Here is an 11655-nt window from a genome sequence, read left to right as displayed (position 1 = left end):
TCCCAATAGTTATAAGATCAGTTTCGAATAAGACTATAAATATGATAATAATAATGTAAAAGGTAAATCCAAAATAACCTAAGAATTTTAAAGTTCATTCGCGAACAGTACGCGATACCACCGCCAATATAAACTATCGATCTTGATTTTAGTTAAGTAGAAATCTCACTTTTCAAATTTTAACGCAATTACTGAAAAGAACACTATAAATCGTAGGTCGAAACGTTTAATTGTATCAAATTTTAATAAATTTTAATTCGCAACAATAACCTGCATCAGCTCTTAGAGGCTTTATTATTCATTATTGATTTATTATCATTAGAGGCTATACAATTTTTGAAATTGTTAATATAATATCAACTAAATTATTAACTTTAATTGAAATTAATTAAACGTGTTAATTGAAAAATCTGCTAAATATAATGTGTGATACACAAAATTCGATTAGCCATCAAAATGTATGTCGTTCAAAAATCTGTGACAATCTACGATAATAATACTACATATATTCTTTCAGTAAACGACTCAAACAGCAGTCTCGTTGAACAATCGACGAACATAACGTCAGCGACGAAATCCGTCTCGTCAATGAAATCTGTACAGAGCGTCCAGACAAAGTCAGTCGTAGAGTCATCGACCTCGGTTAAATCCGTCACTTCTTCGTCCACCAGGTCTCAACAATCGATGGACTACGAGGAAACAATTGAGTATAACGATTAGTACGACCAAATAAAAAAAAGCGTAAAACATATATTAAAATAACGTAAATCCCTCTAATAAAAAAAAAGACATCGATAAATGAGGAGAAACTAAGAATGTATTGAAATTCAATTCTTGACTTGATTCGTCGTATATTTAAAGATTTATTTACGAACAAGAAGAGAACATGTCATTATGGATGTTGTTTGCTTTGATTCTATTTCTCCTGCGAGAAGGAATATTCACATACCAAAAACGGTAGATCTTTTATAACAGCTTCAAAAGAGGATTAACGATGAAATTTCATGCAATGTGATATTCAATTTGACCTCGGGGATCAAGGTCGATATTCGCATAAGGATGGGAAAGTCGAACTGATGGGTCAAGGCATCTCTACGTATCCACTCAGAAGAGTTATGTACCGAAATAACCGTCTGCCGCACATACTGCAGTCGTGCTTTGCGATGGTACGACGAAGAGAAATACCTATGACGAGTTAAAAGAGATGGTGGGAGCGGAAGAAATTGAAAACGTATGCGCGAACAAACGTTCGCAAACCTCTGGCTCTTATATAATCGATGTCATTTATCATCAAATAGTGTAAATCTGCGTTTATCCTTTTCTTTTAAAAATTTTGCCTAGCTGACCTATGTGACTGTCCACCTTTCTAATATACAGATCGCTCAATCATAATTGCATCTCCGCACCTCAGGCTCATTTTATATTTCTACAATAAAATTATAAAGTACTGTGTTATTGCGTTTGTACGTTAACTTTTTTTCATTTTAATTATACAATTTAAAATTAACTCTCCAATCATTTATTACGTACGTATGTGCGTAAACTAAAAATGACAAGAATTACTCATCTTCCGATTACATCGAGAAGTAAAATGTACTGGACTTAAGAAGTACTGGATTTTAATCAGAGTAGGTTACGACAAGACGAAATATAAAATATTAAAATCTAGCACGTATGTTATTATTATATCTGCTGCATTATCTATTTGTCTGAGAAAAAATGTATAATAAAATAAATGCTATGTATAAAGCATCGAGAATTGTTAAGTTGTGCCTTATTATTTACATCAGTTGATCAACCTGTCTCATATGCTAGGTTTCTAGGTTTTTGTTTTTCTTCTTCGGGCAATCAGCTATAAATATTAGTCCACAATCTTATTTTAAGAGTCACGACATATCGGACGGAAAATTTATGCTTTTGGTAAAGAACAGAAATGCATACATAATTTTGTTGACGAGTGAGTATTTTATAAATATTAAGTGCAGTTAGATATATGTTATACATGAATAGAAAAAGGGAAACACAACTCTATTATAGAAAAGAAATATTTTATTTTATTCAACTACGATCGTTACAGCATATTGATGTATAACGCATTATTTTTTTTCTTATATGCGGGCACATAAAACATCTAATCATTCGTTTTAATTATAAATGATATTCAAAGTCAGTAAAGATCGAATTTAAAATATAACTTTAGAGTAACCATAACATGATCAACGGAAACGTTTTTATTTTTGATATGTCCTCGATTATATACATAAGTGATACAGTTAGAACGTGTACATCGCTGAAGCTCAAACAGCACATAGCGCTTACAAAGTATTCAAAAAAGCACTAAAAGAGTGTATATAAGCGCTTTTTTTAGCACTTTGCAGACGCTGCTGTGCTACTTGAGCAGAAATTGAGAAAATCTTTAATCGTAAACAATTTCACTTGATTTTACTAAACGGCATCTTACTTATTAAATGCATTATTATTATTATTATTATTATTATTAAATAAAAGTATATAAAAGTTGCGCCCGACTTATCTGGAGTATATCGACCATCAATTATATTACAATATATTGACTATATTAATATTAATTTCACTTTATAGCTTTGTTCGACTGGTTATGCAGCTGAAACGCGATTATGATGTTAAGTTAAAGTTTTAACAGCGAATGACGGACATTATCTTACTTTTCATTATATAAAATGATGAAAGAGTAATCGTTCATCATTTTTATTTCTCGTTTAATTTATTTAACGAAGTAAATTTGCTCGCAACTTTATTGACAGATTACGTTCGCATTATTTCTTTTGTACGAATTGTACTTTTGATGAATCTAACTATTTCGATACCGTTTTAAGGCGATGCTGGAGTGACGGCCAAACTTGTTCAATGTCGATAGTATAGTGATATTTTTAATTTATTTCTTATATTATCGTTCTGTCTCACTCAAACGCATACATCTGTCCTTATCTAACATGTTGCAACGTCATTTCTTGCAAAATCGAACACCTACTGCTAGACACATTTACTGCTTTGTTTAGCAATAAAGCATACATATACAGGTAATTTGCAGATCAAATATAAATCTCTTTTTTAAGCTTTTAATCTTAGTTTCATAAATTCAGTATATTGACTCAAGTAAACGAGTGATGCATTGTTTTGTCCATACGAGCTGTATAACTTTTGTATTAGAGAACAAGTGACAGTTCTACGAGTTGGAAAATAAGTAAGTTTTTAATCTTTTTCGATATTAATATAAAGTCCATTGCACCACCCCCCAATTTTGCGTCTATTTTAATCCTGCAAAAGAATTTTTGATTCCGTTCAATAAATTCGGAGATTTTTACCGATCTGCAATGTATCGACAATTTGATCACCCCAGCATCCTCTTAAGTTAACGTATTACTACCGCGCGCATAATTATAATATTGGCATCCTTTTGGCAGCTTGTTTAAATCCATCGTAGGAACCTGCAATGCCGATGGTTGACAAAAACGCATTTTCTTTTACGTATACCGTTTATCGACAAACGCATTTTTAGTAAATACGGCAGAGTTATCTTTAGCTGGTAAAAAATTCATTCTTTTCTCTCCCTTTAGGCGCGATCAGTGATGAATATCCTCCGACCCAACTCGAAAGTCGCATCGAGTTCCGGCTACAATGGGGTGTCCTCTTCTGGGAGTTACCTTGGTGTCGGAGGTGGGGGTGGTGGTCATACAGCACTTCCAGTGTAAAAGCTCGCCTTGCCAGTTAGCCCGGATGCTCGCTTCCTCTTTTCGCATTCCATTGTGCTAAAGGTGTTCTGAGCGATTTGCGACTTCCGTTTTGGATTTTGCAAGGTCATGCTACGTTGACTGGAATTGGAACTGGAGCTGGTACCAGGTTCTGATACTTTAAGAATGCCCGAGTGTATTGTTCCAAAGTTTTGATATATATACTGTGATTGAATAGCCGATACCGAGGCATTTTGATTCTTTAGCGTGATTGGGACAGTCTGTCCAGCCAGACTGTTGAATCTAGTGTCGAAACCGAACGGGGTATCCAGTAAGGATTCATTCTTATCGACGTAGCCACTTAATCTAGAATCGAGAAGACCCTCTTTATCGACGAAGCCGCTCAATCTGGAATCTACGATATTCTGGTCGGTGTTTCTCGTGGAGAATTCGGTGTACCGCTGTTCCTGATCAGGTTCCTTGTTATCCGTAAAAGCGATCATATTTTGTCTGGAATCGGACAGAATTCGAGAATCAATGAAGCCTTCTTTATCGGTGAAGCCGCTTAGTCGAGAATCTATGACGTTGCCTTCCGACTTATCGAAATTGTTGTACCGTGGGTCGATGTTCTTGCCGTCCGGGTAGACTGGCAGGACGTGCGATAGGTCTGCCTTATCGACATAACTGATGGCCTGTGGATTCGACGCGCAAATATCAGGCGCCGATTTGCAGAGCAATGAAGTTCCTTCTTCGGCTATTTTTTGAGGCGCTAGGACACAGAAATGGATTTATCTCTCTTCCAAAACATGAGAAATCATCGTTTACTTTACAGGGTGTTCCGCAGCATTTAGAAGATTAAAAAAAATTTTTTATGGATCATTGAAATTTTTTCGGATCTCTGGATCCTAGAATTCTATCCGATCATACAATTTGTACGAATAATGGATCTTTCATTCTTTTCAATTATGTAAATATGCGGTGTGTCGCATCATATTGTACATACGCGGAACACCCTCTTTAGCGATAAGTTCACCCACTTTTGGTTGGCTGGCCGAAGGGTCGGGCCTGTGGCGGTCCCGGTGATTTCTGATGTGCCCTCACAAGATACTCTGAGCTAAATCCTCTCTGTTCCCTCAGCTTTCTTTCGGCACCCGGGACCATGACTCTCACCTAAAAGGAAAACAAAGAGCATGAATATCCTTCGATTAAACGAAACATGATTGCGAAACACATGTTGATAAAGCTAGAAATCCACTTGTGCGACCACGGACAGATGTTTCAGGTTTTACTGGGATCTAATGGGTCCAAGTGAATCCCTAGCTTAAACCAAACGAGCCGAGAGCGAGAGTTTTAATCGACAACTTCACCATCTCTTCGACCGTGGAGAACCGTGCCATGTAACCGGACATTGTTAAAACGGCCGCCACTTCCGCGAGCATCAGTGCTAATCCCGAGAGTTGTAGGCACCAGCCGTAGTGGTACTGAGGTAGACCGTTATCGTCCATTTGCATGCCGGCAGTTGACGGCAAACTGTATTTCCCCGGTAACTCCAGTGATGCGTCCGACAATGCTGATGCCAGAACTATCAACCCGCCGCCTAAGGAAAGTCCTGGAACAATATAAATATGAATTCCATAGACATCGTAATGACTTTGAAAATATAATGTGTTATTACAAAGTTGAATATTTCTTTTTCTTAACAATCATTGTTTCAGTTTTTGAACATGATATACATAGCGCTAAAGTTTAATTTTTTTTTCTTTACAATAATAATTGGCAATAATTTATTCACTGGTTTTTTTTTCAGTTAAATTTAAAGATATTCTTTTCGGTGATTTTTTTTTTAAATTTTAATTAGTGACATATCAAAATATCTACTAATTAAAATCTCGACAAAATAATAAATTATAATATTCTCGACGCTTAAAAAGGCCAAAATAGATTACATATTTTTTATTGCAAGTAGAATTCATAGCTAAAATGATTTGTTATTTGCGCATAAAAGTAACAAAGTATTTATCAAACTATTGGAAATTTCAGAAATGTAGAATTTTCTTTAATAAACGTTTATCAGCTATTATGGATTACTAAATACATTTTATATTATTTATGTAAAGTTTTCAGTTACGAATAATTCTACTCTGCACACAGCGAGGAGCTCAAAGTGCAACTACCGGGAACAGGATAAAATTGCCAAACTATTATAATAGTAAGACGTGACCGTAGGACATATTCAAGGATTCAGAGCGTCGCCCGTACGCGCTATATCACGACAATAGTCCTCCATGCGCGTCTCGAATATCCGTAGTTAAGAACGCAATAACACGGAACAGCTTACCCTATTATAATATAATATCGTTGGGATTGAATTGATCGTTTAAACGATCGTCGTCTATATCGGTGCCCTTTTATGCAAACTTTTCATACGTTTTATGAATGGAAAGAGCGCAATTGGATCGAAGCTGAATTAGCGCTAAGTCGTGATCTAGACGGAATTATAGGATCTGGTCAGAGTCTAATCAGTGTACTGTCATGTATACTGTCATGTACATGCTATATTAATTGACTGGTGTATCAATTACAGCACTGCTCGGAAAAGTGAGGAGAATCCAATAATGCTGTCAGTATTGATCATTACTACGAAGATACTCCCAACTGTTATTGGGTATGTCTGTGTTGGTGACACATTAGATTGCTGATGACACATTAGACGATCAAGGGGCCTAACATTACAGCATTTGACAATTGCTAGATATATCCTTGATAATTACAGAAATCATTCGCTTTAATTAGCGAATATATATTTGCTATCAAGAGTCTGTCATAACTTCAAAACGTATATTCAAAGTTTGTTTTTATTTTAAGACCATCTTAGAGTAATGTTTTAAGGTGCAATACAGCTATATTAACTTTGTGTTTACTGGATTAAGATTTAACTTAAGACAACTTTAAATATAAGAACCGACCGATGAATACCGGCATATACGTTTGTAAGAAAAATTTTAAGATAGAGAAGATGACTGTCGATTATAAGTAACTTCTTTTTTAGAACGTGGCGATCGAAGCTGGATATTGCTCGGTTCAATAAGCTATAAAGATTTCATTCCGGTTGCCGTCGTCATGGGAATCTCCCGCATTTGTCGAGAAAACGACGTCGCTCATATTGCAAAGCGCCACGGTTTACGGAAGATACGGACGATTGAGTCATAATAAAAACGGGATTGGCGGCCCACGAGAGACAGCATATGAAGGGAAAGAAATTGTCCCTTCAGTCTTTTCGCTCGCCTCTGCAATGCTGTCTTCTCGAATACTGCATTCTCCTCAACAAAGGACTTATCGATGATAAAATAATAATTTCGCTCAAGAATCAATTTATTTACGACGAGAAAGTTAATAGCTTCTTTATGTTTTCCATTAATCGAGATATCTTAAGTTTATGGTTAAGATTACGGAATTTCTGTATAGCATATAACAAAATTTATACATCATATAACAGATGCAGCAATATAAATGGATGTTACAAGTTACGAAGTTATTCTATTCTACATTATTCTAAAATCTTCATATTATTCTAAAATAAATTCTTCAATTCATTTACTCTTGTCGAGATAAATGCATTGTTTTAAATGTGATCCGCTGCTAAGAACTGAATTTAATATGACAATGTCTCATTGCAAGTCACGTAAATAAAAGTTCGTAATTTCCACGTACATTTCTTAGATTTAATCGCGAAAGATGCGCTCGTGCAATGATGGATTGTATAAGTTTATCTTTGCGCGCGAATAAAGGATTAATTTTATTGTTGCACAGCTCGTAATTCTCAGTGTACCTGTGTACGTTCTTACAGTCGAATAATATCTGACTACGAGCGAATGCCACGTACACACTGGCGGAAACTTCCAGCTCTGTCCTTGTTTCCACGTTCGTCGACTAAATTGCAATTACTGCTAATTAATTGAGCAAAGATTTGCCTAGCTGCCAGCGGACAAAGCAAGGCGCGACTACATCAACGAAGAAATTCTAGATCAGCACGTCGCAATTGTAATTCCAGTAAGTTATACAAATAAAATGGAAGCCCTGATAATTCCCAGCGATCGAAAGAATCGAGGAGAGAGAGAGAGAGAGAGAGAGAGAGAGAGAGAGAGAGAGATTTCATTATATATATATATATATATTATTTTACAAAATTAGTTTTGATCCTATATAGTATAACCATTTCGACATTGCATTTCTCTAATATTTCAACAGCAAGCATTTTTCATTCCTTTTTATGAATTTATTCAAAGAAATATTTATTTAAATTAATTTATTTAATTTACTATAAATTCGGATTTCGATACACTTTTGCTACAAAATAATTAATTAATTTAAATAAATACTTCTTTAAATAAAATTAATATGTGCTGTTCAAATAAATGTCATATTTAATATGTAACAATAATCTATTCATCAAAGTTAATTTAAAATGCAGAAACAGAATAGAATGCAAATTTATTTTACGAAGCATTAAATATTTTAAGGCACGCATGTATAAAGTATATACAGTATAAATTCATGGTAGTTGTTTCTTTTTTTTCTTTGCATTGTTGCGTGCACTGCTATCATTTGCGTGACGACTATTCGAACTGAGTTTCGAACTCAGTTGTTGCGTTATTGTTCCTCGAAACGTGATCACTGATGATTATAATTAGCGTCTATCAACCTGCACGATTAGTTGAGTCGGCAATTAACGATTCATAAGCGTATTCAAGGCGACGGCAATTTACCGAAATAGATATTTTGCGTGATATTCGTCTAGTTTAAGTAAGAATAGATGAATAATGGGAACTAAACATTAATTGCAATTTATTACTATTTTTACGTACAACAATAACTATTTCTTGAAAAATTTTTTAAATACATCTAGCTTTACATTTTTTAAATCTTCCGTCGGTTTGAATGTAATTTGCTCACCGTTATTTTTAAATTAAGTGCAGAGTGATACGAATCGCTATGAATAATTCAAATAATGAAATATATTTATTGTAATATATCTATTGTTTATTAAAAATATTTCATGTTTTTAACGTCGTAGTACAAAGTATCGCATGATTAGTGGTGTATTTTAGTGGTTATTACGAACATGATTGTAAATTATAATCTTGGCAGGTGAGCTTTATGGAAAAGCAAAAGACTTTTTTAAAGAGAAAGAAGAGGAGAAAAGAAAGTTCAGGTGATATTGAACAAAGCAGCCATGAGGTAAGTAATTCATTATTTATATACAAAGTGTTTTATTCAGACTACCTGTACTACTCTTTTTTTTTTCAAAAACAAATAGTAATTGGAAGTTGGGGAAAAATTTTTCATTACTAAAGCCTATCTAAATTATAAACGATGGCGTTTCAGTTTTCTGAAAACTACAGGAAATAAGATAAACGTAGTCAGGTCAAAATATTAAATACAAACATCGTAAATCGAGTGAGGTACTTACCTCGTGGATATTTTTTAAAATAAATAACTTTTCGATACAATTTTTTCTTATATTATTTCCAATTTAAAAAAAAATAAGGAAATGTCACAGATTATGAATCATTAATTTTGCTAGACATCAAAAGTTGTTGGCGGCTTAAATTAAAAATTTTTTATATATAATAAATGATTTATTAGGACTGTAATTGAAACATGGTCGAGTAAGATAGATATCATTAGATAAGTCTATTGAGAAAACATCTTTAAATAAAAATCTTTAAAAAAAAGTTAATACCTGTTATCAATAAGAAAAAATAATATTTCTTATTAGTTCATTTCCTGAAACAAAAGAAAAATAGAGGAAAATTTTTTATCTTTTTAAATTTCTTTCTTATTGTTATAGAGATGTTCAAAATACCTATATATAGCTGAAACACGCAATGAATACCTTTAAGAAGAAAATTTGAATAGATTTTCCTGCATTTCCCTCTGGGAATCTGGGTGATCTGAAACACTCTGTATTATTTGCCTTTTGCACAATTCATCTATTTCCACTTACTTGAACAATGTATTTGCGATAAAAATAAGAAAAAGAAAGGTTATTTATGATGCTTACAAAAACTCGGTAAAAGAACTTTTCCGCAAACTGTGTAATTATTTTAGTGAACATTGATACACTCCATAAATAGAATAGACGAATATGAAGCTCAATGCGCGCAATATTTCTTTAACTATTTATTATTTTTAACGTTATAAATTTTATATTTGTATTTTGCAGACTGACGCTGTTATAATGGAGTTACAACTACGGCATTGTATCGCATTGGTAAATGCCATATTATACCTTTTATTTTAATCCGAGATAATGGATCTGTGAATATATACATTCACAGTTAAATACAACATCTCATGATCTCACGGATGCATTATACATATGTCATATGTATGTACATACATACATATATACTAAAATAGATAGGTTAGGACAGATTAATGCAAATGTTTAAATCAGCCTAGGATATAGCGTAACCGTCCGTTGATCTATTGTGCATACAAGAATACACATATTCAAAGCTGATAGAATATATAGGTAATTGTTATTAACGCATTATTGATCGGTTAGCCATTTACTAGCGCTTTTGGTGTCATAACAAGCAACAAAACGGTAATTTCATGGCGTGCAAATTGTTCGCAGTTTATAGAAAATTTACACTTATAGTATTGCATAAATAAAAAAGAAATAAGAAATATGAAATAAAAAAAAAGAAAATATACGAAAAATAGGAAATATTTTATAGCTATTATTGTACCTGACGCTGTGTTTTATAGAAAAAGGATACAAATAGAAAATTATTTCTGAGATAATGAAAGGAAATTGTACCTTAAATCTTTAGGATCCATTTCCTTTTATTATCTCAAAGGTGCTAATTTTCTTGTGCCCTTTTCAGTATTAGGGATATGTCGTCATTCCTTAATTAAACGCTCACGATTAATGGCCGCATTCGTGGGTTTGTGACTGTTTGCTTGTGAGCTATATCAGTTGATACAAATGATAGACTGATACGTAATATATAAGGGTAATTAGAGCAATTACTTCAAGGCATAAATACTACGCGTTATAATTGACCATTTTATTTTCTTGTAACTCGAAAAATATCGGTATTTGAATTTTTGAGTTTAATCTTCAGAATAAATGTTTATATAGACTATCAAAACCAGTTTTTAATTATAAATTTAACATACAACGTCGGCTTTACATGTGTCCATGCGATAGATAAAAATTTTAACTATATATTTTATTGAATTTTCACAATGTTTCTTCTTTACTCTTTATCTCTCCGCTCACCTTTCGCCTGAATATTGAAATCTAATTCGTCAGTAGTAATTATAATCTACTAGTTAAACGGAGCCAAAAGTTGCCGGGTCATTGCACTCTCTCATCCTAGCCCGCTGACGACCCCGATAACGTGCATAACACGCGTGTATCTCTTGTGTTTGGTCCCTTGAAAGTGCTGGTAGATCAGAGTTGACAAACTTGGTTCACCTTATTGGAGCTCGGGTTTGGCTTTCATCTAAGTATCGGTAGGGGTTAGTTCGGCACTTACAGCACGCTTTGCCAATCTTGATTAATCAAACTACGAAGCCGGACATTCCACCGGAAATGGCCGGAGACCCTCCCAACTCGTTTCTTACCGCGAAACTTGAACGGTTGAACTCGGTACTTTCTAGAAACTATTGATAGCCGATCGCGTTGCTTGAATTGCGCGAATAAACTTCATTTACTCTCAAGTAGTAAAATGCAGTAAGGATCATTTACATTTCTCAGGCAAAATTTGTTTTCAAGAAAAACATCTCGATACCTATAAAGCAAACTATTTGCGTTTAAAAAACATTTAAACGAAACATTTTTATGGTGTATAAAAATGTTAAATAGACGTTATCAACGTTAAATATATATTTATTAACTCTTCGTTTGTAAATATTTTTATTTTCTCCG

General features: G+C 33.7%; 1 protein-coding gene across 1 annotated transcript in view; it reads right to left on the bottom strand.

Moving 5' to 3' along the window:
- Nucleotides 1-3159: 3159 nt before the first annotated feature.
- Nucleotides 3160-11655, bottom strand: part of LOC108768595 (uncharacterized) — a 126173-nt gene continuing 117677 nt past the window's right edge. The window contains exons 5-7 of the mRNA XM_018519077.1: nucleotides 5078-5319; nucleotides 4748-4880; nucleotides 3160-4479 (exon numbers count right to left, since the gene is read on the bottom strand). Coding sequence (XP_018374579.1) covers nucleotides 3710-4479; nucleotides 4748-4880; nucleotides 5078-5319 — 1145 coding nt within the window. The 3' untranslated portion in view covers nucleotides 3160-3709. The remainder of the gene's footprint in view (nucleotides 4480-4747; nucleotides 4881-5077; nucleotides 5320-11655) is intronic.

This window comes from Trachymyrmex cornetzi, unplaced genomic scaffold (genome assembly GCF_001594075.2).
Source record: "Trachymyrmex cornetzi isolate Tcor2-1 unplaced genomic scaffold, Tcor1.1 scaffold81, whole genome shotgun sequence".
NCBI classification, from domain to species: domain Eukaryota; kingdom Metazoa; phylum Arthropoda; class Insecta; order Hymenoptera; family Formicidae; genus Trachymyrmex; species Trachymyrmex cornetzi.
This window is presented reverse-complemented; position numbering and strand designations above follow the sequence as displayed.